At 36.7% G+C, this 25,761-nt stretch overlaps 5 protein-coding genes across 6 annotated transcripts; 1 reads left to right on the top strand and 4 right to left on the bottom strand.

Moving 5' to 3' along the window:
* Positions 1–3,201: 3,201 nt before the first annotated feature.
* Positions 3,202–6,002, bottom strand: LOC18021343 (probable serine/threonine-protein kinase BSK3). 2 transcript variants are annotated; one of them, XM_006403563.2, is made up of 9 exons: positions 5,712–6,000; positions 5,413–5,621; positions 5,198–5,333; positions 4,955–5,088; positions 4,767–4,872; positions 4,579–4,664; positions 4,006–4,362; positions 3,790–3,903; positions 3,240–3,615 (listed from the first exon to the last, which is right to left on the bottom strand). In XM_006403563.2, the coding sequence occupies exons 1-9, from the start codon at positions 5,794–5,796 to the stop codon at positions 3,370–3,372; spliced, it is 1,473 nt and encodes a 490-aa protein (XP_006403626.1). In that variant the 5' UTR covers positions 5,797–6,000; the 3' UTR covers positions 3,240–3,369. The 2 variants fall into 2 exon arrangements, with proteins under 2 accessions (XP_024013742.1, XP_006403626.1); XM_024157974.1 differs by having other exon boundaries at positions 3,202–3,615; positions 4,579–4,872; positions 5,712–6,002.
* Positions 6,003–9,946: 3,944 nt separating this feature from the next.
* Positions 9,947–12,464, bottom strand: LOC18021016 (phosphatidylinositol:ceramide inositolphosphotransferase 1). Its single transcript, XM_006403564.2, has 10 exons — positions 12,002–12,464; positions 11,819–11,908; positions 11,377–11,463; positions 11,217–11,285; positions 11,043–11,123; positions 10,885–10,956; positions 10,740–10,800; positions 10,545–10,647; positions 10,303–10,445; positions 9,947–10,221 (listed from the first exon to the last, which is right to left on the bottom strand). The coding sequence occupies exons 1-10, from the start codon at positions 12,032–12,034 to the stop codon at positions 10,100–10,102; spliced, it is 861 nt and encodes a 286-aa protein (XP_006403627.1). The 5' UTR covers positions 12,035–12,464; the 3' UTR covers positions 9,947–10,099.
* A 553-nt stretch (positions 12,465–13,017) lies between these two features.
* On the bottom strand, positions 13,018–17,313 carry LOC18021017 (peptidyl-prolyl cis-trans isomerase PASTICCINO1). Its single transcript, XM_006403565.2, has 20 exons — positions 17,074–17,313; positions 16,885–16,969; positions 16,717–16,786; positions 16,528–16,625; positions 16,324–16,446; positions 16,178–16,210; positions 15,948–16,006; positions 15,749–15,830; positions 15,493–15,651; positions 15,341–15,398; positions 15,022–15,170; positions 14,820–14,917; positions 14,654–14,723; positions 14,514–14,573; positions 14,309–14,365; positions 14,146–14,214; positions 13,961–14,038; positions 13,764–13,865; positions 13,602–13,673; positions 13,018–13,483 (listed from the first exon to the last, which is right to left on the bottom strand). The coding sequence occupies exons 1-20, from the start codon at positions 17,136–17,138 to the stop codon at positions 13,163–13,165; spliced, it is 1,908 nt and encodes a 635-aa protein (XP_006403628.1). The 5' UTR covers positions 17,139–17,313; the 3' UTR covers positions 13,018–13,162.
* A 143-nt stretch (positions 17,314–17,456) lies between these two features.
* LOC18021018 (pentatricopeptide repeat-containing protein At2g15690, mitochondrial) lies at positions 17,457–19,280 on the top strand. The gene has a single exon (XM_006403566.2). The coding sequence runs from the start codon at positions 17,485–17,487 to the stop codon at positions 19,072–19,074; it is 1,590 nt and encodes a 529-aa protein (XP_006403629.1). The 5' UTR covers positions 17,457–17,484; the 3' UTR covers positions 19,075–19,280.
* A 3,304-nt stretch (positions 19,281–22,584) lies between these two features.
* On the bottom strand, positions 22,585–24,606 carry LOC18021019. The gene is made up of 5 exons (XM_006403567.2): positions 24,157–24,606; positions 23,735–24,037; positions 23,368–23,632; positions 23,175–23,273; positions 22,585–23,081 (listed from the first exon to the last, which is right to left on the bottom strand). The coding sequence occupies exons 1-5, from the start codon at positions 24,475–24,477 to the stop codon at positions 22,975–22,977; spliced, it is 1,095 nt and encodes a 364-aa protein (XP_006403630.1). The 5' UTR covers positions 24,478–24,606; the 3' UTR covers positions 22,585–22,974.
* Positions 24,607–25,761: the final 1,155 nt, after the last annotated feature.

The following is a 25,761-nucleotide window of genomic DNA, read 5'->3' on the forward strand; positions in this document are numbered from 1 at the left end:
TCCCCATATAATAACAATACCATTGTTTATTTTTCTTGTTCGATACATCATACATATACATGCCAACATGCAATGTGCAATCGCAACTTATAAGCGATGTTTAAAGAATCATCTAATATCTACTTTTAAATATCATTATACTATACATATATGTGATGTGATGCATGCTGAACATGTGTTTCTAGTTCAATTTCTCTTGAAGCTATACATATGTGTAGACCATTTTTTTAAAAAGATCACTGAAGATGGTTATTGCGGAGCATGTTGTTAAGCTTTTGCCAAATGCCGCCATAAACGGTTTCATCTGCTACCAGCCTACCATACGCATGGTCGCATAGAGGGTTTGAGGAGCCTTTGAAATGGCGTGAGAGGAGGAAAACGAGACACCTATATATCAATGATTCCATCAAAGATATAAATTCGGTGCACTATATATCAATGATTCCATGTTAAACTTTTCAATTGAGTAATAGTTTTTGGACAAATTTTGAATAGATGTTTTCGTTGGATAATAAAATAATTTATTATATGATTTATAGTAGTACTGTCAAATGCAAAACCTTTAAGCATTTTTTTGGGGAAGATTACGAAAGGAAACATTAACATCAGTGCATACATAATTGCTCGGACGGCGATAATGGGCTCTAAAGCAAATCCAAAAATCAAAATTCCATATTAATCTACCCCTCTTTGATTTTATATTTTTTTTCATTGTTCTGCATAAAAATCAAACTTGGGGAAGAGAAACGTCGTCTCGTTGAATTGGCTTTTTCATCATAATAGTAAATGATGTGATAAATTGACGAGAGTAAGAAGAACATGAAAGAACATAAAAGTATTTAGGAAAAAAATTATTAACTTACCTAATACATCAACTTATATAGTAGTAAATTAGAATTCAAAATTTAAGATATACATAAATGTATAAAATATATTTAGAGATAAAAGTAAATTTCCAAAACTAAGATATTGATGTCTAAAAAAAAAGATATTGATGTCTAGATGTTTGGTGATTTCCATAACTTTGGTCGATCTCCCAATATAATCCAAAGAATATGGGCTTTTGGATATGGTGGACTTATGTAGTTGTCATACGTCGCAAGAAAGAAAGAAAAAAATGTACAGAATCTGTCTGAGAGAAGGAAAATCCCTCAATTTGGCAGACGCGTAGAAATCTTATTTCCATTTATTTATTTATAAGGACAAACATTTTATTAATTATTGCACATCGATTTAGAATAGTAATCCCTCAATGAAAATTATAAGGGAAATCCCTCAATGTGTCGCTTTGAACAGTACCATGTCGCACATCGATTTAGAACAAGGAACGGATCAGTGTAGGATTTGCCAACTGGAGGTTAGATCGTACGGTCAGGGTTTGATTGAGTTGGGATGTTCGTGTAAGGATGATTTGGCGTTTGCTCATCGACAATGTGCTGAGACTTGGTTCAAACTCAAAGGAAACGAGTACGTTCTCTTCTTGCTCTCATGTTTTTTTTTTTCTTTTTTTCTTTACTCAATAGTCATAATAACCTAAGTTTTTTTTTTCAAAGATACTAAATCTATTAGAAAACTAATATTGTCAAAGAAGAAAAAAAAAGGGTAAAACTTGTACATTAACTTCCATCACAAAAGAAAACTTGAACATTAATTACCGTAACAAAAAAAAACAAAATTTGGATGTAGAGTATGTGAGATTTGCCACTCGGTGGCTAGGAACGTGGCCGGCGGGAATGAGATGATAGAGGAGGAGGTGGCCGTAGCGGTGGCGGTGGAGGAGGGAAGAGGAGGAGATGCTTCTGCGAGAGAAGAAAGAGCGAGCTGGACGTGGCTGATGTATATCATTGTATTAATGCTTTTGATTATTATTTGGCCATTTATTTACGTATCTATAAATGAATAATTTTGGGACGACTTTCAAAAATTATTTTTAATAAAATTATTAATTAATATTTTTTAATTTATATAGAGAAATTTGATTTTAGTTTATAATCTTTATAAACTAATTTTTCAAATAATGTTACATTAAAGACCTTTATTAATCGTTTATTATTAATTTATATCAAGTATTAATTTATAGTGGTTTTATTGTCTTGCAATTGAAATTTAAGTTTTGCTCTATATCTTAGTGACCAAATTGTATGTTTACTTCCCACACTTGGGTATTTATCGAACACACTATGTCGTCGATTGTTTATTTGTGATTGCATTTGCGTTAGGTTTATGTATTCAGTGTATATTATTTTCCAAATGAACCACATTATTAAATATATTTACAAAATTCATTTGTTAATTATTGTAAATCCGTTTGTGTCTGACGTTTTAGTTTGCAGTTTGTAAACTATTTTACAGATAACGCTCACAGAAATATCTGGTTTTGGTTCCTAGAAGATGCTTGGCCTCCGTATACCGATTTTCACATTTTTGAAATGATTAGTACACGTGAATACGTGATATTGTGTTTTCGCTGTACCATTTCTCAGACCTCTCTTCTTATTTATTTTACTACAATGTCAAGAGGAAAACTTCCGCAAGAATTTAAAAATACAAGGATTGGGAGTTCAAAAATAAGAGTCATAGAGTTTATACAATTGTAGTTATACCTTTCAAGATTATGTTGAGGATGTGAGACTTATGCAAAGTCTTCAGTGCTTCGTATTTGTATTTTTCATTTTGAGATTATGGTTTATGTTCTCCTTTTGATTGGTTTTCTTCTTAAACGTTTGGATGTGTGTACATCTCTTTTAAAAAGTTGGGAAAAAATATCTTTTTGTGACATTCCTCGTATTACAATTAAAAACCAAATTTAAATGCAGACAATATAAGTATTGATGAAAAACTATTATGTAGAAATCAGAAGCAAACTGTACATTAGTTCTTTACTAATTTAATCGCTGCAATACAGATTATTTTTTCACTTCTAGATTTGGACTGACTTGAAAGTGTTGTTACTAACAATTGATAATTCCCTTTACATCAAATGATTGCTAAACATAATTTGGATAAGGCCTAACTCTCTGACTCTCAGAAACTTTATTTAAACCTCTCATATCTACAAAACACAATCAAGTTTCTTATAATAAGATCCTGATATATAATTTCATAAGAATGTTCAATATAAAATAACTGAGTAATATAATTTGACAGACTGAAAAAAAAAAATCTCTCAAAAGAGATATTCCATGAGACGACAAGCCACAGAGATCACAATCATCATCATCATAATTCATGATAAATACAACGAAGAAGAAGAAAGAGAAGGTATGCATATATATAATAGATACACCATATATGTGTATGTGCATATAGATGGAGAGAGAGGGAACAAATTAAGCCTATACAAAGCTCTTTTGAAAAAAACACTTTATATCAGCGCCTATTGGTCTTCTTGGCTTCCAATGTAGTACCGTCCTTAAGAGCTTGCTGCGCATCGGTTTCCATGCCGAGCTTGAACAAGCAAGCCGCTTGCAGATACAAAGCGGTTGGCCATTCTGGAGACACAACCTGCGCTTGCAATGCATCGGTTAGAGCCTCTTGTGCGTTCTCGTTCATCAGATATGACAAGCATCGCCGTGCGTGAACCGTTGGTGACACCATTGTTCCTCCATCTATGAACTATACCCCATGAAACACACACAAAACAGCCAGCCATTTTCAATTTCAATGACTGAAGAAGAAGAAAAAAAGAGTGTATAAACGGATTCACTAGAGATATAAACATGGTTTCCTCTTGGCTTAAGAGTTCTTCAAAATCAATAATTATTCGGTATTTACATTTGTGGATATTACCTGAGTGTAGCAATCGACTGCAGTTGTATAATCTTTGGAACGGAAAGCTAAGTCCCCTTGCTTCTTCGAATTGAGAGATTCCTGCATCTGGTTGGTCCACATTTGAAACGAGAGCTGCAGAAGATTTGATAAAACCATATACATAACAAGTCCCTTATTCCAAGAAACGGAAAGACTAAGCTATGAGCAAAAATAAAGGAAGGAATAAACTCAGACCTCGTTGGCAATTCCTTCATCATCCTTGTATCCCATCTTATTAAGTATTTCGTGTATGGCCGTAAGATCTACTCTTAAGCATGCGTCACCAAAGGGCGTCAATGAAAGCGGCTGCTCTTCCTCAGCCTCGGTTTCATTTGGTATCCCCATAAGATCATATGAAGGTACATCAGATTCCTTCTGGAGTGTGGCGAGTGACGTGACGAGAGATTTCACATTCGGCCTTTCTCTAGCTTCATACTGCAGACAACGTGTGGCTAACCGAACTAGCTCAGTTCCATCTTCGTTTGAGAAATGGCCCTCGAGAGCAGAATCCATTAACATTGCACAGTTCTTGCCCTTGATCAGGTCAAGCGCCTGTATAACATAACAAGCAAGGTTAGAGAGTCACTAAAAGAGAATATGAGGCAGGAAAAACATGATGAACTATCAAAACCAGCAACGCCATTACGATCTTAGTAAGGATTAAACATAAGAAATCAGGTTCTTAACGAAAAGCCGGCTCCAAGAACTGTCAAGCGGGATACAATGAGACAGGTCCTACATTACATCTAAACTTAAGAGAGGGCTTACATGGCTTGGTGGAATATGTTTGCCGCTCATGAGGTCGAGCAAAACGGTTCCAAAACTGAATACTACACTCTCTGGTGTCACTCTACCTGACACACGATGTAAGAAATATATAGATTCGTGAGTGGATTTAGCTTTGTGGAATTTTAGGTTCACAAAATAATATAAACATGAAGAAGACAGGTCTTTACCGGTTCGCAGATACTCTGGAGGAGTAAATGCCAAGTTTGTGCTATAACTCTTCCCATCTCGGCTATTTTTCATGAGTCCGAAGCAAGACAACCTTGGATTCCCATTCTGTAAACCACAAAGGATTTAAAAAAAAAAAATCTGATACAAAACACTCAGAACAATAAGCAAAGCATCGATCAATACTAACCTTGTCAAACAAAACCCTGTAAGCATTGAGATCATGATACAAAGCTCTCCCTTTGTTACTACAGTATTCCAATGCTTGCGCTAAACACAATGCAACTCTCAATCTCATCGCCCATTTCATCGGATGATTCTCCCCTGAAACAACAAAACGATTATTCATTCACTGATACATTCTCAGTTTTTTTGTTTCTCACAAGCTGAATAGCCATAGAAGATAATCATGAGTAGAGTAAGTAAACCCCACAGTGGAAAAGATGCTTGGCAAGAGTTTCGTGAGGCATAAACTCGGCAACGAGTAATCTCTCCTCGCCTTCGCAGCAGCAACCTATCAGATTCGCCAATCGATCGCTCCTCAAGCTCCCTACAGATTTAGCTTCATCCTAATTGAAAACAACAAAGATTTAAGACCCCCAAAATCAAATCGAATTCAATGAAGCTTCGATATTGAAGAAGACTTACAAGGAACTGTCGGTGATCGGCCCAGGCGAGGCGGTTAAAGCGTTTGACGGCGATCAAGCGACCATCATCAAGCCTACCTCTGTAAACAATGTTGGGAGCTTTCTCGCCGTGTTCCGATACAATGTTATCCGATGAGAAACCTCCGGTCGCAGATTTCAGCTGCTCCAATCGAAACTCCTTGAAATTCGGCCAAAGTTTCCCTCCGTTTTCTTTCACAAAAACAACAAAAAAAACCCTCAAAATCAAAACGCGAAACTCAAATCGAAGAAATCGAGAGAGGATGAAGACGAAGCACAGACCGAGATCGGGAGATTCGAGGACTGAAGCGGATTTGAAGTTGGAATGGAACAAGCAGAAGGAGAACTTAGAGCACCGAGCTCCCATTTGATGACTTAAACGTCGGCGATGGAATCAGATGATCCGGCTCCGGTAGACAAACCAAACTATTGTTATCGCCGGGAAGTTCAAGTAAGGAGAAGGAAATTCACACGAAGAGAGAAAGTAATTCGTCTTCGCCGATAAGAACGGTCTCTGTCTCTTCTTCTTCTTTTTCTTCTTCTGCTTCTCGGCTTTTCAGACTTGCCTCAAGAACGTGATTGTTTTCGTTTTTTTCTTTTAAATAATTTAATGTTTATATATCCGAAGTTGTTTTTGCAACAAAACTTTGCGCCGCTCCCTTTTTAAATCTTTTTGAAATTCGTTTTTGTTTTTCTTCGTTTTACGACATAATGTTTTTTTTTGTAATAATTCTTCAAATATGTAGTATTTTCTTGAATTATATAGCCAAATCAAAAATGGAGGAAAAGTTGTTGTCACGGTATAAATTTATGAAAGCATATATATTTTGCCGCATAAAATGTAAATTTATGAAAGAAGACAAATCAAACCATAAGGTGAAAAAAAAAATTGTAATAGTGGATTTTTCTCTTTTTTTAACCGGTGAAAGTAAAAGGCGCAAAAAGCAGAAACACTTTTTTCATGTTGAAAGTTGAAACCGCGTGAGCTTCATCATTAAACCATTTGTTGGCGATTGACTTTTAATGTATTTTTTTCGCTGACTTTTGAAGCATTATGTTTTCTTAATTCACACTTGTAATAGTTTTTACAAATCTTAAATTACAGATTTCAAACAAGAAAACCCGCCTCAAAAATATAACTAAGCTAAGGTTTTTTTTAACTAAGAAAATATCTTTTGTGGGGTGTGTGGGATGTGTGGGGGTGTTACACCACTTCACCCAGGTTCGATTCTCTCTGGAAATAAAAACACAATTATGTAGAAAGTCTGGGTTTGGGCTAAATGCCCAAGCAATTTACATGGTAGTCCAGTAATAGGCGATTTAGCTATCCCTGGCATTAGTCGGAAGGCATTTCAAACTCGGGACATGTAGTGTGGTGGCCCATTTGGATCTCATGGATCTCATGGCCCGTTGACTCGAGTTTATTCGAAGCTCATGGTGTTCGTTGAACCGTTGAACCAAGGAAAAGTTCACATTATAGCACTTCGGTGCGTTCCTACCGGAACCGACCGGATCAACCGATAAGGTTTATCAAAAAAAGAAAATATCTTTTGACGTTAAATTTGGAGACTACATTTTTGATAGGTCTTCAACAACAAAAAAAAAGTGGAAAATAGTGTCTGTAAAAGCATATGTTAAGTTTGTTTAGAAAAGATTAACGGATCTATTACGATGAACTAAAAACACTAAAGGTTGACGTTATCTTCTTTCTCTTCTCTTCAAAAAGAGTCAAACACTCAAATTTATACAATCATCAAACAAGTCACATTTGGAACGTAATGACCTATAGAGATGCGTGCCATGACAATCACAAATGACTTGGGCATTTTCCTTTTGAGAACCTGTATTAAAGAAGTCTCAGTAGACAGTATGAAAAATGTTGGGCGAGACTTAACATGTCTTGGTGCTTCATGCTTGTGTTCAACACGTCTGTTTTCTTGTAATGCATCAAGATATAAATCTCACAAATAATTAATTACTTTATGAACAAGATGACTTTTCGGTATCTATGCGAACAACTTATATCGATTTATAAATATGTCTTGTTTTGGTAAAGAAATGTTTCAAATGTGTTGATATCTCGCTCTTTTCAAATTTCAACAGATAAAATGTTTAAGATACATGTATTTATGATTTTTCAGGTTTTGATCAATGACAAAGATGAAAAAATGAACAAGGATATGAAATAATTAGAATAAACCACATATATTTAGAAATGTCATGCGTATATCCAGTCTAAGTTACAACAAAGGCCAAACTCTAATCAACTATGTTAGCTTTCTTACTGAATGTTTGCGTTGGTAAATTAGAGTCGCTATTAAATCACTTCCACAGTTCCACTTTACACTTCTATAGTTCGATTGGTCTTTTATTGGTTGGTCTGAATTGAATAGTGTTTCTTTCTTTTATATTTTTTTGAAATTTTCTTATGTAGCCATCATTTCAAATTGAGAATATAGAATTAGTTAGAGGCCCGTTTTTCTGTTATGTAGTCATCCTTGTCCAAACACAAGTGGTTAAATGTTTTCCCAGACCACAACTGCTCACAAAAGGTGACCTTTTTTCATAAACAATAAAAGATATATATATATATATATAGGGTCCTAAAACACACAAATAAATAAAAACAAAGTTGAAAACAAGAACTTCATAAAACACACCATATCCAGACAGTTGGTATAATCATAATGTTTCTTTCTTTCTGCATTTAAAATAATTTTATTACCCACATATGGTACCATATAGGACCATCTTCCTCATAATCACTCAAATACTACACTAGTACATAAAGGAAGAAGTCGACAAAAAAAAAACAATTAAAAAGAAAAACAGATTTTCCAGCAAAGAATGAAAGAAAGGGCATCATGAATAATGAAATATGGAATTGCTCGTTTGTGTGACATGAAAACAGTGATCATTATCATATGTCAAAAAAGAAGAAGAATGATTATTATCATTTCATTCATACCAACCATATATCATATATGTTTATCATATTTGTGCATTTCTATGTCACTAGGTTTGTATATTATGTTGTTGCTAAACGAATATTCAGAATGGGATATCGAATCCTTTTTTGTTGTTCATCGAATCCTAAGAAACAATATTTAACCACAAAGAAAAAAATAAAAGAAGATTACTTTCTATTGACATTCATGTAATGGGTCCAAAATATTAGATTCGAGCGGTAGGGTCTCTAACCCAATAGTTATCGTTTGATACACTAAAGAACTATTAGAGTATTTGATAACATTTTCAGTGATTAACTATCAGAATATCTGAGCATTTCTTAACATATGTTTATATATATTCAGTTAGCATGATCTATTGAAGTTGCCATGCCTATAACAAATTTGATTAGAAGTTATCGAAATATTCGAGAATACATTTCCTTATATTCGAGAATACAATTGGTTAGTTCAGGGACAAATTTTTTTATATTCTTTTAGCACCGAAAATGTGAAAAGGAAAGAAAAAAGAAAGGATAGAGACAGAGAGTTTTTGGTGACAAAGTTGTGTCCTGAGAGGATGTAAACATGTGAGCCCACATGGGATGTGCCTTTGACCACATTCCATACCGACACATGCCACGTTCCCTCTTCCCTGCGTAACAACATTTTCATGTTTTCCATTCTTCACCCCATATGTTTCCGTTTGTTATTATTCACCCCCAACTAATTTTATCTCCCTCAGTATACATATTCTACATGGTAATATTTATATATACGTTTTGATTTTCAACTAAAATCTAAATAGTGCGATTAAGATCGTTGAATGCTATTTTAATTAAATGAATGGTTGAATAAAACCTATTGACTGTTAACAAACAGTTTGAATAGCAAATTATTTTGTGAATTATAAAAATGAGTAAATGAAAATTTTGTATCATAGTCTCAAAAAGATTATAGAAGTTTGGAGGCAGTTTCTGTGTGTTCTACTCTGGCTATGTAAAAAATGCTGTACAATTTGGCGGGTTTTCCAGGCTGCTGGTAAATGACAAATAACTTTAAATTGAGATTTTAGGAAATATGGTGTGAAAGAGGATTTGATTGATTTTGAACATTGAACACAGCTAAAGACGGTGAACATGTAGTAGGGTTATATATGTATTCGTGTTACCAATATCCTTTGTTAAGTTGTACAAACCCTAAAATCACCACACAAACATCAGATGCTTGAAAAGCAAGAAACTGGACATGTACAAACTACAACTGCATTTCTGTTTCTCGTTTCCCCCTTTTTCCAGGATCTATTATCATTATAACTTAACTTAAGCCGAGTATGTAACATAATGTGTAAAAACTGAAAGAAAAGTCTTATTGTCTTATTGATATAATATTTTGCTCAATCAATACTATATTTTAATTTTATTTAAAAATACATTATGAATTTATAAAAAAATCATTTTGTTTTAATTTCTTAATGATATATTAAAATGAATTATGATAACAAGCTTTACAAATATCTTCTAATTAACTAAACTTAATTCAAAAGAAATATCATTAAAAACAAAAGTATAAAAAAACGAAAGATGTTTTATATATGTTGAATTGGATTTATGTCTAATAGTTTAGAGTAAGTTTATCACTATAACAAAATTTCAATTTCAAAATATATCACAAAAAAAAAAAAATTATATTCACAAAGGCTCGAGTGTTTCCATTGTCATATCATGAGCATGGCCCTGAATCTGCAGGATCAACTGCATTCCCGTTCAAGAGTTTGTGATTCTCTTCTTTGATTCTGTCTTTCGAGCTCACAGGGAGTAGCACCGATGTCCGATCAGGTAATTCTGTTAATGAAAACAATATCATATGAGAATCTTGGGGGTCTCTTGCATTGCAAGTAAAAATTTGAAGTAAAAAGATCAGACCTGGTAATTTCTTGTCGAGGAAGAACACAACCAAGTTCACAGTATACCATGCGACGACAACATCGACTGAGTAATGTTTCCGCGACGCGATAATCAATAGGCTTTGCAACATAGCTATGACCCAACCTAACAGCTTTATGAACCTAAAAAGAGAGACATTTGTAAGCTAATAAAGAGAGATGTGTTTGACTTTCCGGTTATTGTTTAAGGCGTTTTATGACATTTCTAGAGAAAGTTTGTACCTTTTAGAACCGTATTTCTGGTAAGTGAGGACAAAGACTAGTGTGAATATCATATGCGATGAAAAAATCAAATCTCCACATCCGTATATCACCCCGCGAGGAACTGACAAGATCAGCGTATCATCACATAAGAACGAGAACAAGTGTACATCAGAGAAAATGTGTTGAGGGAAAGAAAAAATGTTTAAAACTCACAGTTGATCAAGAGCACCTCAAGAACGCTATGTGGCCGTGGCAACGTGGCAAGCTCAGAACCCTGTAAGTAACACAAAAAACTCACTAGAATAAACACATGAATATTGATGGATACGCTACTTGTTAGATCTTTAGTTCGCTTTACCTCTCGACAGTGATAGTTAGGACCAGGAAGCTGAGTCGAATAGAATGTTATTACACGGAGAAACTGACAACCCTGTTAACAAAAAGAATTGGAAACAAAACTTCAAGACGAGCAAGCCTTGAATTACAACTACGTAGCAAAGGGCAAAGGGTACTTACAACTAAGAAGGCGAGTACTCTGCACCAAATCAACACAGTATATATCTTCTTGCTTTTCCTGATGAATGGATGGAAAGTCCACTGCAATTTTTAAGGTGAAACAAACCGTTCATATAACAGGTGATTGTTCTAAACAGAACCAGACATGAATACTGAAATCCTGAGGAAACTCACCAGGACAAACGAAACAAATACACAAGTGAACACAGTTTCACTTATGTAGCCTTTATCTTGACCAAGCTCCTAAGAATCGAAAAACCAAGAAAAGCTTAATATGGTATCCATTCTGAAAAACAAATGATCAACCAACTAGCAGAAAAAAATCGAGACAAACCGGAAGAACAAAAAAACCAAGATCTTGAAGCGTAGGTCCTGGCCGATGAATATAATGAACTCCCCTAGCAGCTAAACCATGAATATACTGCACATGATAACAAATCAATTCATAAGTGTCAAAGCAAACAAAAATCTGAGACTAAAAGTCTTGTGCTTTAATTTCTCTCCCAAGGCATAAAGTTACTATAGGTATAACAAACCATGATCATAACCTTTTACCGTATCCTACGTTTTCAGTGTCAGACTTAAGCCAAAAGAAAACCAAAATAAGGATTTGCTCAAAATCGGAATCTGGCAAAAGGGTAATCATCATTCAACACTAAGAGCAAAAAAGGTATCGAATTCAAATCACACGGCGAGTCATTGGATCTTTTCTACGCAGCTCTAGAAATCAAATATCAAACTTATCCGAAAGCTCAATTTTAAAAAAAAATGAAAACCTGACAGAGAAGACCAGCAAGAAGGTATTTCCAGTTCTCAACGAGAAGACCAATCTCCGTCGTTAATTCCGAGAAAACTCTCTTCCAAAGCTACAAACAACGAAACAAAATTTACCAAAATCAGCATATTATCCAAAGTAATTTCACGATCCAAAATCGGAAAGCAAAATTTAAGCGAAGAACCTTAGAAGCTTCGCGGCGAATGTAGAGCGTCATTATCTTCTTTTTCTTTGATCTTCTTCAACTTCCATAACACTTTAGACCCCAACAGGTTGGGTCAACATCATCAAAACCAGATAAAAACACCCAACAAAATTCAAACTTTTCACCTCCTAATTTCAAATTATCTGTGGAACCGAGCTTTTTCACCGGAACGTCCGAACCCAAGTCGGTGTAAACGCCGCTTGATTCAACGATCGATTTGAATATCGGAAAAGGTTTGAAACGAGAACGACTGTGATTACCAGAAGAGAATCCCAAGAGATCAAAAGAGGAGATTGAAGAATCTACAAGGAGATTTTAGTAAGAAAGGATTTTCCTTTAGCAGAGATCTGAGACAACGTTTGATCAACAAAGCCCTAAAACAATTTCTCCGTTGCCCCAAAAATCTCTGAGAGAAGAAAAATCAGCGTTTTGCAAAAATACAACATTTAAGCATCGTTTGGGTGTACGATAAAACGCGAGTTCAACACGGAGAAAACGGTTGATTTTTTTAAAAGAAAATGGCGACTTTTATCAGCTTATTTTATTTTTATATTTAAATTAAAATTAGTGATGGTTGGAAAGTTTTTTTTTATTTTTTTTTGCTAAATTGATGGTTGGAAAGTTGGATGTTGTGTTTGGAATTCTTTGGATGTTCTGTTTTTTCAATCATTAAATTTTTTTGTGCAACATTTAATATTTTCATTTTATACATGGATAATCTTATCTATGGCAACCGTTGCAATTATGATGCTGATTATTTGAATCTCCAAAAGTCAAAAATGTTAGAACCAACAAACTTAAAACAATTTGCATGACTGATGATAAAATTTTCTTAGTGATGAAAGACTACAAAAAAATTCATGAACACATCCATAATGTACATTACATCATTTTTTTTCTTGTCATCTCATAGGATTTTAATAAAAAAAAAGAAACAATCATCAATCAGTTCAGGAAGCAAGAGGATCGAGTTGCGGTGCAAAAAGGACACTATCTTGAGTAAATATTATTTGAATCTATATAATAAGCTTATAAGCCTTATATAATAATCCATTAGTTTTACATTTTCTGAGTATTAGAGTACTAATAGACCGTTTGGTAGGAGGACAAGTGAGTACCGTTGGTTTCATAAGCTCTCTATCATGTAAATCTGGCGCTGACAAACTGGAAAATCAAAACACCTAACAGAGCAACACCGAGCTGGATTCCGATTTGAAGTATCACATTCTTCAGAATCAGCCAGGCTTTCTCCGACCATTTCCTCTTCCTTTCCGTGCTCAACGTGGTCGTTATTTCTTCTTCCTTTGTTTCATCATCATCATCATCATCATTATCTTTTGTCTCATCTACTTCTTCTATAGTTTTAGGCTCCTCTCTTATTTCTGAACCGACTTCGGTTATCTCCCCCGGTTTCTTGTCGAATAATCCTTTGAACTGTTTTCTAGCTTTGCTCTCTGCTTCCTGTGACGTCCAAAAGATGAGCTTATGAGACAATTCATGAGACAATTCAGACAATCTTGTATTGAAATCAGCAAAACATTATGAAATCTTTAATAGCCTTTTGAACTCAAGCACTGACCTGTTCCTTCTGCTTCAGTTTCAAAAGTGCGGCTGTGGCATCACTTTCTGATGATTTATCCACTTTGATCATCTACAACACAGCCATGTGAAGTCACGTTAGTAAGCAGATTTCCAAATCTATGGATAGGATTATATAATAAGCAATTTAAGCATAATCTACCATATTGAAGTCATTTCTAGCGTCTTCATACTCTGCACCTGCCATGTAAGCCATTCCGCGGCGGTAGAGACCCTTCACATGGCCAGGCTTTGCTTCTAGGACCTGTTTGGAAATTGTTGCACAAAAGGTCTCACAAATCTAAACTTCTGAGACTCGAGAATTAAGCCCTTTAAGAGATTCCGTATATTGACTGTTACCTTATTACATGTCTCTACAGACTTTCTCCACTCTCCTGTTTTAAGCAAGCAAGCCGCAACATTCAGATGTAACATATTCTTCAATTTTCAGCAGAGCAAGGATAGAAGAGTTTGTCAATACTTGATACTATTATCAAATCTAAGACATATCTATGACCACAAGCGTAATGAGAAGATAAACTCACCCTTGCGTCACCAAATACCTTTCCTTCCTCGTCATCTTGTGGGTTCACATGATTAAATTCCCGGAGCACCTGTTTGTTGGTTTACCGCTCAGACACAAGGAAACAATTGCTAATACTGAACTTAATGGTACTGGATTGGCTACCGTTTCTTTGACTCTATTACCTTTTCGTACTTTGCTTTAGCGAGCTCAAATTTTCCTTCTTTGAACAGCCTGTTACCCTGAAGTTCAAAGTATAACCAAAAGCATAGAAGAGCTATACGTTAGATAATCTGGTGTCACCTAAGTCCACAATACAAAACTCTGTAATGGTACAATCTAGGAGTATAGGTTACATGTATATATATTAGCAGAACATTCGATTCATACCGTGCTTCTGATATTTTCTGCCTCATTCATGATGCTCTGAAAGTTTAAACCTGTCCAGTCCTGTGACAAGAATCCCTGGACTCATAAGAATGGAAGGTTTTACAATTCCTACGGTAAGCCTCAACACTAGACTAACTTACTCTTGGCGTCTCGAAACCAAGGAGTTCGATCTCCCACTGAATATGTGCCCCTTCAGGAACGCCAGGCGGTCTGTCAAATGAGAAAACAATCAAAATGCGGTTATTTCTCCACTAAGAGTTTATACACTATCATGTTCACTGCGATTTACACCGTTACGAGTATGACCTCGGAAATTTGTCATAAGCATAATCAGGGGGACATGAAACAAGAGCAAGCTCCCCAGGTAGCATCAAACGAGTACACATCTCAAATCCCTCAGGCACCTGCCAATACGACATTATAATCTCAAGCAACCTCATGCCTAAAAATATAATAATTGAAAAGCGTAAATAACTCCACTAGGTTTCTAAACGTTGGAGCAACTGACCAGGCCTTCTCCTGAACTGAACTCCAACGGCTGATCATTATTGTCAATCCTGCTGTCATAGAAGACGGTCTTCTCTTCATTGAGAAGCATGCCCTTGTAGTGAACGCTTAACCGACTGTCTTGGAGAGGACAATCCATTGGAAACTCGCCTAATAGGTTGGTGAAACATTTGCAGATCAGAATAGTGAAGGGGATAAAACCAAAACACACAGAAAATAAATATTCGGGTCTAGCAGATGCCCCAGCAAGATATAAGAATAAAAACACGCATTTTGTTGAAACGAAGAAGAAACTGTTAAGAAGAAGGTGTGAAACATACCTCTTCCATCTCGAATTCGACGTTTTATGAGACGTCCATCTCCAAGCATATCGCGAACCTTCAAAGCGAGAGGAATATCACTCAATCTCCCAATTCTTAAATGCACAAAGTTACATAAGAAGACAGGATTATATAAGTTTGAACTATTATACCTGAATGAAATGGACCAGTTCAACCTCAAAATGAACTTCCTCAAGGTCTTGAACTATATGCATCAAAGGAGATTCAGTCAAGTACTGCTTGCGAACATATATCACTGCCTTCTCCTTCCGAGCCATTGTTCCAATTCCGATTTCAAGACCTTTAGGCACCTACCTAATTGACGAGCAATGTTTAACAATGTTTCCACCAAACCGGATATGCATGGAGGGTAAAAATCTACAAATGGCTCATAAACTAAACAATCACCTCAGATTTCCCAAACGTGAAGAAATAAGGTTCTTCTGTGTGAGAGAATATCACTTGTCCATCACCGGATTTAGCAGAAATCCTAATATACACCCCAAAAATACATTAAATTTCAATCAATGTTTCAGCCCACAAGGGAAAACAAGGTTAAATGATTTTCGACCCAAAATGCAGTAATGATTAAAAAACAAAAATTTACCTGGCTTTTACTTCATAGGGTTCTCTCGGAGATTCCCAGCCCTCACCTTCAATTAGAATCTTTCATATAAAAGGAAAGCAATACTTGAGCCATCAGGAAGAACAAGAAATAACTGGATCATGTCATGCTACCTCTGGTTATTCTTCCTTACACTACCCTTTCCGAAGCCACCAAAGAAATACATCACCCCCAGCCAATTCATATATCTACAAATATGGAAAAGGTCATACCTTTTTGACGACCCCCAGATCATCACTTGCAATCTGGACATTAACACAAGGAAACGAATACTTAAGTCAGCTTATATAAAATGGAATTTTTCAGAGGTTTTCGTCTAACTAACGCACTGTTATCTTAGTTTGTGATGAGATCTTGCCTTGGCTTTAGCAAAATCTAATAACTCAATCTCAAAATGAAGCTCATCATCTTTAGGAAAATTGACTTGTGCTGAGACTGGACAATCCTTCTCGGCATAGTGCATTTCAGGTTTCATCTTGAACTGAAAAAAAGAAAGAAAGATAAAGACATTTTAAGCCGTGAAGAATCAAGACCGTGATCTTTAAAACATTTTTAGAAATACCATTGCAATTTCACCCTTGTGCATTGTGGGAATTCCTTCGAGCAATCCAAGTATCATTTTGCTCTTCCCCAAAACATCTCTTATCGGTACACCTCTCCCTAATGGAATATCAAACACATTCGATTAATCAAAAAACTTAAAGCAACTTCCAGCTGCAAAATTCCACTGAGAGATATTTGTCAGTCTCACCTCCACATTCTGACCTCGTAGATTCCACTACTACACCATCCAGTGTCCTTACAGTGCAGTGATAAACAACCTGAGGAAAAACACACAAAAGCATCAGAATTTACCACTCTTTGTCTCTTTCTCGACAAACCAGATCATCGACGAAAAAACAGAGAGCCAGATTAGTACCTGATCACCATCCACGGGGCTCGACTCGCCTCCTCCAGGTCTCACCACTGCTTTCAACAAGCTCCCGGGAACGATTTTCTTCCTCCTGTTCGAGATAGAATTCTCAGATACATCAAACTAAATGACCTACGCGAAAAACCCATCTAAAAATCGACTAGATCAGCAGAGATTTTCCACAGAGTATAGAACCTCTTTTCGTCTTCCGTTTCGGATTTCTTCTTCTTGGGCAAGTAATTCTGCTCCGTCGCATCCATCGCCGATCAAATCAGGAGTTCCGCAGCGACTTTCGAATTAGGATTTTGTGGAAGGCAAACCCAGAGTAGAAGATCTACAAATTGATATCGAAGCCTGAAGCAAAAACCAAGGCTGAGTTTGGTTAAAAAAAAAAAAAAAAAAAAAAAAAAGGCTGAGTTTGGTTTCTCCTTTGATACTGGGTAGCTCAACAACTGAGCAAATGAAAATAAATCAAAATATAGCAAAAAAAAAGCCTTATTAAAAAATAAACTTTTTATTTGAGATTATTTAAAAAAACAGGGTTTTAACACTGAAAAGTCTCGCCTTTTACCATTACTACTCCCAAAAAAAAAAAATTTGAGAGAAATGTCTTCTCTAATGGCGATTCGGAGCCAGAAGATTATCACCATAGGTTCTCTGCTTCAGGTACGTTCTTCTTTTCCCCGGTTATCTTCTCAATCCGCCTTCAGTCACTGCTCCGGGACCAAAACCTTTGCCCTAAACCCAATTCCGATCAAAAACCTGAGCACATCCGCCGCCACGAGTGATTACTACCAGCCTCCACACTCCGTCGCACCTCATACGCCGTCGCAACGGCCATATCCACCTCCGGGCTTCAATTCTCAGGGTTTTCAAAGCCAGACGAACACCAATCAAAGAGCGCCGCAAAACCCTAATCAGTGGATTCCCCAGAATCCTCTACACGGTGGGCACAGACCTCAAGTCAATTATCAGAGTAGTCATGGTCAGTATCAGAATTTTCAGCAAAACCCTCAGAGCCAGTACAACGCGCAGCAACCCAGAAACCCAAACCAAACCCCTAATCAGATAGCTCCTACAGTTGAAGAGGTAATGCGTTTGTGCAAGCTCAGGAGATACAAAGACGCCATCGAATTGCTTGATAAGGGAGCTATGCCTGATGGAGAATGTTTCTCTCTGCTGTTTGAGTCTTGTGCTAGTCTGAAATCACTTGAGCATGCCAAGAAGGTACACGATCGTTTCCTGCAGTCTAAGTTTAGAGCTGATCCGAAGCTGAACAATAAGGTGATTAGTATGTTTGGGGAGTGTAGGAGTGTGACTGATGCTAAGAGAGTGTTTGATCACATGGCCGATAAGGATATGGATTCTTGGCACATGATGATGCGTGTGTACAGTGATAACGGAATGGGAGACGATGCGTTGCATTTGTTCGAGGAGATGCCAAAACAAGGTCTGAAACCAAACGAGGAGACTTTCCTTTCTGTTTTCCTGGCTTGTGCTACTGTTGGTGGCATAAAGGAAGCTTTTTTGCATTTCGATTCGATGAGAAACGAGCATGGGATTAGTCCAAGGACAGAGCATTACTTGGGTCTTTTAGATGTTCTTGGCAAATGTGGACATCTTGTTGAGGCTGAGCAGTACATCCGCGACCTTCCGTTCGAACCCACAGGTGATTTTTGGGAAGCCATGAGGAACTATGCTCAGATTCATGGAGATATCGATTTAGAGGATTACGCAGAGGAGTTGATGGTTGATCTCGACCCTTCAAAGGCTGTAACCAACAAAATCCCTACGCCTCCACCAAAATCATTCAAGGACACAAGTATGCTTGCTAGCAAAAGTAGGATTCTTGAGTTCAGGAATCTGACTTATTACAAGGATGAAGCCAAGGAGATGGCTGCAAAGAAGCCAGCGGTTTATGTTCCGGACACACGGCCTGTTCTGCATGACATCGACCAAGAGGCCAAAGAGCAGGCGTTACTCTACCACAGTGAGAGGTTAGCGATTGCTTATGGTATCATAAGTACCCCGCCTCGGAAGTCACTTACAATCATCAAGAATCTCCGTGTGTGTGTGGACTGCCACAACTTTATCAAGATCATGTCCAAAATCATTGGTAGGGAGCTGATTGTGAGAGACAACAAACGTTTCCATCACTTCAGAGATGGTAAATGTTCTTGTGGCGATTACTGGTAAAACAGAGAGGTTCTTGAGCGCCGTTTTTCGCGTCATGTATACCTCTCTAAGTTCTCCAGAACTCTGCTAGCAGTTGGTACTTGGTAGTGGATTATTACGCTGTAACAAATTTCATCGGCTTTTAAGACTCTTTTAAATATGTATTAAGTTTTGTGTTTCCACCAAAATAACTCTTGAATAAGTTAATTGATATTTTTTTTCTTCCATTACTTTGGTCTTGTTCTGGGAAGAAACTAAAAACACACAGAGTTTAGTTGTGTACCGAATCGGCAAATTTTTCTCGGGTTTACCTTGCGACTTGTAGAGAAACCAAGAGAGACGGGTCATGAATCATAATGGACTTTTATAAACATAAGAAAATATTTTTTTTAAGCTTTTTACTAGACATATAAAATACACAAATATGTTCTTCACATCCACTTTTCTTGTAAAGTGTCAAATTAAGTAACTTCAGAAAGATGGATGAATATTAGAATAACATAAAACTGATTTATCCATTTGTATCAAGATTTATCTTCTTTTTTTTCAATAACAAAAAAACGTAGAAACAGTGTGTATAGTGTTAAAACTTTATTATGTTTGATTACAAAAACGTCTTATAATTCCAATAACTTTTTCTGATAGAAAAAAAAAACGAGAAGAGAACTAGTGAGCCAACTTATGATATAATCGACTGAACAAGTCAACAAGGCACTAATATGGACACTGATAAGTGATTTCTGATTGCAGAATATAATTTGCCTGACAAGTCTTAATGGGCTTTAATGCTGAACATGCTTCAATTTGTATTAGTCATAGCCCATAGAATAGAAAAGATATGTTAATTAATCATAAATCTATTATGCTTGCTTCAGTATTGCAAATGGTATGTTGAATGTGAATACAAAAATCAGTAAGACCTATACACTGGCCTAACAATGGTAGTTGGGTGTTTTTCAGTCTTCAACGATCTAATGCTGTTACCTAACAAGAAACTATACCGGATCCGAACCACCGGATGATAATGTGTACATGAACAATCAGAATTAAAAAAAAAAAAAATGGATCTGAAATTTGTATGACAAACAAATAAAACGAAAATTTGGTGATGTGTTAGTGGTTATTAGGTGAGCAAATATGGTGGACTGTTGAAATTTTCTACATGTGAGAACTGAACCCAATTTACACAAGTTTTTTCTTTTTCTTTAGGCATTGAAAATCCAAGACTAAAGAAAATCTAGAATAAACAATAATTGATTCATAATAGAGACCGACAGTTGCAAATAGGTCAACCTGTTTCATAAATTGGTCTGCAAGAGCAGAAGTAAACATGTGTGACAGAAGTGAGAAGCAAGAAATATTTAAAAGATACATTTCAAAGCTTGTTAGATTATTTTGGAATTTAGCGAATTCATTCTCTTGCATCCTAATTGGACCAACTTCAACTTCATACTCTCTTAATTTGAAAACGCTAGGAAGATCGCTGCTTAGTTAACGCCTCTAGCGTTTTCTTGAATACTGCTCCATTATAATCAACAATTTACAAATACGTTTTGTCTTCAATACAAAATAATCTTTAAATATCAAACATCGTAGTTTTCATTAAGACGCGCCCTAACCAATACCACTGAGTTGTTTATCATACTCCGTGCTTTTGGATATTAGTATTTATTGTCATGTTTATTAATTAATCTTGCCTTTTTCAGTGGTTTCGGAGAAGAATGCAAAGACAATACTTTAAATTTGAAATATGAATACTTTGAGATTGTAAATGTGAATACAGAGACCAACATGCACGTATTTAAGCGTTATTTTCTTCAAAATATTCATATTGTATAGTAGTATTTTGTTTTTATGTGGTTTCTGGAAAAAAAAGATGAAAGTAGCATAAATGCGGAGTCATGTGAAAATGCAAGTGAGTTTCATTAAATTTTATCCAAAGAATTGCTATAATAATGAACGCAACGAACCGCAACGAACCGCGTGGAGCAGTCAAAGTACAGAACATCAACATCGACATGTGGGTCCCATCTCCAGCAAAGGTTACAAACGGTCCGGATGAACTTGAAGACCGGTCGGCGGGTTTGGTCAAACCGGCTCAACTCGAACAGGTGGGAGTGGCTTACGCTATGAGTCATGGCTACATAAGTTGAACGGCAATCACTTGAAGGGTTCGATCACAAATTCACAAAAGCTTTTTTTTTTCTTTTTGGTTTAGTGTTAAGGCTACACAAAAGTTGGTTTAGTGTATTGTGTTGGTTATGTGACTTGAAGATTAGGCTAGTGGATTGAAGACTAAAGGAATATGAATTGCTTAAGTCTGGTTGAAACTGTCAAGGAACTCGAAGAGAGCGATTAAGTTATGATTATTTCAAATGTTCTCACTTCGAACCAATTTTAAGTTTAAAGAATTGGATGATTCTTGTGCTAATTCTAATATGTTGTTACAAATCATGAAGCTTTTAGTGTAGCTCAAGCTTTCTTCTTTCTAAAAGGTCCAAGATTAGTTAAACATAAGACAATTTTAATTAAAAACTAAACATAAGACATGATGATTCCGTACTAGTCGTTAATAAAATCACCGAGAAAACCAAGACAACTAAAAACAGCTGCCATTACTCAAATGTTGAGTTATTAGAGATTATCAATAATTAATCTGACGACAATATTTATTTTGGTAATATCAAATGGCTAAGGACAAAGCCTGCACGTTGCTCCACAATACTAGCATTTTACTAGTAGCATTTAATCAAATCCAGTGCCCAAACTGTTCGTGCGCACCTGGATATTAATTGATTATCAATGATAGGAGTATTATTCAATTGGCTTTTCGTTTCTTAATAAATGTAGTTTTAAGATTTCTTCTTCACATATCGGAGAAAGCTACTGTATTAAAATTTATATCACACTTCTTATCGATAAACAAAAGTATCAGAGGCATTTACGATGTAAAAAAGTGTCAAAATTAAGTTTGTAAAAAAGTGTCAAAATTAAGTACTAAAACGCAAAACTTGTAAACTAGAGGGAGTACTAGTTTTGTTTCAATCTTTACTACGAGTATGAGTTTGAACTTTATAGAAGCTGTGTTTTTGTTGCTAATAGTAATAACAAGGCGAGTATAACAAGAACAAAATGTTGTTGGGTTTTTGGACATCATAGAATCACTTTTCTTTGTTTGTATTTAACCGTGGTTACTGGCTTTACTGCTGTGTCAGTGGCGGTCTTAACTCCCAAGTGGTGATTTATTTATTACGTACATATTTCTTATAGTTAATTTAGTTATTAATCTTAATTTATCAAAATCAAGTGTGGTATTCAATTTGTTTTCTGTTAAACTCTCTTTTTGTAAGACAAGATTATTGGGATGGTATTACCTCGAGCTTAAAGATGGTTTGTGTCTACCTTTTTATGGGTTGTTTACATCTCCTTTTGTGAGATCCATTTTATTATCCCACAATATTATAAGATAGGTTCCGCATGCAAGGATTTTAGAAATGATGTAACCATCTAATATTTGCAAAACAAAATCAGTATTTAACAATATTTTATTTAAGCTAATCCATTGCTTAAGAGTTGTGAGAACAAAACAGAGAGGAAGGGTATCCTAAAGCAACAGCCCGGTGACAGACTGATATTTTCATTTCCCAGAAAAAGAATAAAAAACAAACAAAAAAAAGCCAAGAAACAATCCTCTTTTCTTCCTCTATCGGCCATCAATGGTGGTGGTTAAACGATCCAAAACCTCGTCTTCTCCACATCTTCATCTTTCTCCTTCTTTATTTTCTTCACCCTTCAAATCTCCCACTATCTATATCAACCCTACTTTTACCACTATTTCACTACCTGTTATCTTCCTGCTTTTCCCTTCTTTCTTCAAACATCTTCCTAAAAAACACCCAAAAGCTACGGAAACTAAATGGGTCAATAAGCCCACTCCGAAGGCAACCGAGGCTCGTTCACTGTCTGCTCCATCTTCATTTGGCTCGAGAATATCCCATTGTTGCTCCTCTGTCTCCACGACGCATCTCCTGATTAACACGAAATGAATTATAAAATTGACTACTACTTATAAAAATTAAAAATGATATTTCGTTAAGGGTTGTTTGGGGTTTGTTATATACCGTTGAGATTCGGGGAAGACCGAACAACTGGCTGGACCACATATTCGTCTAGGTTCAGCACCTGCGCCACTCTCGCCGGAACCAAAACCGTCGCCAGAGCTAAACCCATAAGAGTAACAATAAGTTCTCATCAGAAATAAATGTTGGGAAACTCTAGATACATATTTGGGAATCGAAATCTTTGGGAACTTACTAGGCTTCTCGTGAGTCTTGGCGGTGACTGGAGAAGAACGGTTAACGCGTCGGGGTAAGAAAACGCCGGTGCCGGTTGATCCACTTTTTCCGAGAAAAACGGCCCTCATACCCGAACCATCACGCCTCGGTGGCTGATTAGACCATGCAGATGATGACAATTCCACAGGAGCAACACTTTTGTTGTTATCAACTCTTAATCCTCTGCTCTGCTGCACCATTTGACGATGATTTCTCATCAACTGTTGCTGTTTTAGTTGCTGAAACTGCAGCAATGGAAACAAAAATCAGCACCAATATTATCAAAAACTCAGAAACCAAATGTTGAATCGCTAATGAGAGAGAATGAGAGATTGTGATCTGATTACTTGGATGGCTTGAAGCTTCTGGTATCGGAGAGATTGGTGGATTTGGTAGCCAGAGCCGTTGTTGGAGTTTTTGGCGGCGGCGAGTGGATGTCTACTGGGAAGTCCTCTGCCACTATGGTTGTTGTAACCGTACGGTTCGTCGTTGATATTCATCCTCGCCATTTCCTCCGTCGCCGCGCAGTACAGATCCCATGACGACGCCGGAGAAGACACTCGCCACTGGCGATTCTGGTTCAACCGTTGATTCCGGCATACACAGCCGATTCCGGCACCACATAGACGCGAACGAGTCGTACCTAACGCCTGAAGAACCACACCCAAAGAAAAAAAAAACAAGTTGAAGGCAATATCCCCCAAAAAAAAAAATCGAAATCGAAGGAAAACAGAGAGGTTAATTGAAAATTGGTTTTAGGTCGAAATACCTTGATGTCGTTCACGGCCGGAAAAGCATGGTTACCGCAAAATCCACCGGAGAAATCATCTTCCAGAGATGACTGAACCATCTGCCTGGTCAAACCGGGTAAGAAGTTCTCCTCGTCACCGAGAGGCTTACCGGTCGAACCAAAACCCGAGCCCAACCCAAACGACTCAAATCCATGACGTTTCTCATACGGGAATAAGCACTTGTTAGAGTCACCGGTTCCACCACCGTTATTCTCCTTCTCCACGAGAAAATCATCGTCAGTGAGAAACTCCGGCGGAAGCCAGAACTCAGAATCATCGGTTACGCTTGTAGGCTCCATGACTTTTTAGAGATATTTCACGAGAATCGAGGAAGGGGATTTTTAAATAGCGGAAGAGGTTGCTGCTTCGTTAAGTTTCAATAATGAGTTTGAGAAAATCAAAGGGACCCAGCTTCAGGCGAAAACCTAGAAAAGGAGGGAAAGAGAGTGAGAGGTATTTGTAGAAGGAAGAAGAAGAAGATGTGGATAGTAGTGGTGGTGGTGGTGGGAAGATAGGTTTCCTTCTCACGCGCCTACGGTTAGAAAATGGATTCCACGCGCCTTTGATACAGCGTACAGGGAAAGAGTGAGTGTGGGCCTACTACTAGGCTACTACTACTCTGAAAAACAAGTTAGGGGTATTGGCAAGTAAGTTAGTGGGACCCGCTCTCAGGAATATCTGTGAAGCGACTAGCACGTGATAGGGTTAAAACCGGCATTCGAACTCAACCTCCCAGGCACGTGCCTTGTTTGGAATTACTTTATTACCCCCTTCAACTTGGGGTCCAGAGTCAATTATGAGTTTTATCCCTTTTGTTTTGTATAAGCATTGAATGTGATGCGTGTACCAAACGTTTTTGATTCGATGTATAGATTCTACATGTAACGCTGTTTTTTTTTTGCTTTTTCCATTTAAGGTACCCACACAAGTCGCGTCTCTTCTTTGGGTACATCGAACATTTTGTGACTAAAATGATGATATCTAAAAAAAAACGTTACAACAACAAATAATAATAATGATGATTAGTAGTAGTCGTCAAAGTGACAGGGGTATTATCGTAGTTTTAATAAAGATATGGTGTCACACCACCACATACCGTCCGTCGTGGGAAGCGCGTTTATCTAGGTTTGATATGGTACTTTCTCGAGACGTTTCAATGACGGTTTTGCCCATCGTGACTTAAAAAAAATATTTCCGTTTGGTTCTTTTCTTTTATAACGGTGCCGAAACAAAACGGAAACAAGCATCTCAAAACCTGCACTGCACGATGGTATGACGTGGCGTAGACACGTGTTATAATTTAATTAGTTGGGTGTGTCAAGATGACATTTGGCCCGTATAATTATCCACTTGGCAAAACAGGGAACGCGACCTGATTCTTCGCGTACAAGTTATCCCACCCCATTTCCCACTACTTTAATCAGTTTAATTTACATTTTTAATGATAAGACGGTTTCTTCTATAATTACTTTCGTAAATTTATTAAAAAGGCGATTACGTATCTAAACGATGACGGATCAATGTTAAGTCGACTACAAGACATGGATAAAGGGAAATGTTCTCGTATTTATCCACTTGAATGG

The sequence above is a fragment of the Eutrema salsugineum genome, unplaced genomic scaffold (genome assembly GCF_000478725.1).
Source record: "Eutrema salsugineum unplaced genomic scaffold, Eutsalg1_0 scaffold_16, whole genome shotgun sequence".
NCBI classification, from domain to species: Eukaryota; Viridiplantae; Streptophyta; class Magnoliopsida; order Brassicales; family Brassicaceae; genus Eutrema; species Eutrema salsugineum.

Coding starts and splice junctions, on each gene's coding strand:
- LOC18021019 (XM_006403567.2), bottom strand. CDS start 24,477: ATGGAGCCTACAAGCGTAACCGATGATTCTGAGTTCTGGCTTCCGCCG. Junction 24,038..24,156: donor CGGCCGTGAACGACATCAAG/GTATTTCGACCT, acceptor GTGGTTCTTCAG/GCGTTAGGTACGACTCGTTC. Junction 23,082..23,174: donor GTCTTCCCCGAATCTCAACG/GTATATAACAAA, acceptor CGTGTTAATCAG/GAGATGCGTCGTGGAGACAG.
- LOC18021018 (XM_006403566.2), top strand. CDS start 17,485: ATGTCTTCTCTAATGGCGATTCGGAGCCAGAAGATTATCACCATAGGT.
- LOC18021343 (XM_024157974.1), bottom strand. CDS start 5,796: ATGGGAGCTCGGTGCTCTAAGTTCTCCTTCTGCTTGTTCCATTCCAAC. Junction 5,622..5,711: donor CCTCGAATCTCCCGATCTCG/GTCTGTGCTTCG, acceptor TTTTTGTGAAAG/AAAACGGAGGGAAACTTTGG. Junction 5,334..5,412: donor CCGATCACCGACAGTTCCTT/GTAAGTCTTCTT, acceptor GTTTTCAATTAG/GATGAAGCTAAATCTGTAGG.
- LOC18021016 (XM_006403564.2), bottom strand. CDS start 12,034: ATGACGCTCTACATTCGCCGCGAAGCTTCTAAG. Junction 11,286..11,376: donor TTGGTTTTTTTGTTCTTCCG/GTTTGTCTCGAT, acceptor TTCGATTCTTAG/GAGCTTGGTCAAGATAAAGG. Junction 10,801..10,884: donor CTAACTATCACTGTCGAGAG/GTAAAGCGAACT, acceptor TGTTACTTACAG/GGTTCTGAGCTTGCCACGTT.
- LOC18021017 (XM_006403565.2), bottom strand. CDS start 17,138: ATGGATGCGACGGAGCAGAATTACTTGCCCAAGAAGAAGAAATCCGAA. Junction 16,787..16,884: donor GCCCCGTGGATGGTGATCAG/GTACTAATCTGG, acceptor GTTTTTCCTCAG/GTTGTTTATCACTGCACTGT. Junction 14,918..15,021: donor TCAGTTCAGGAGAAGGCCTG/GTCAGTTGCTCC, acceptor TCGTATTGGCAG/GTGCCTGAGGGATTTGAGAT.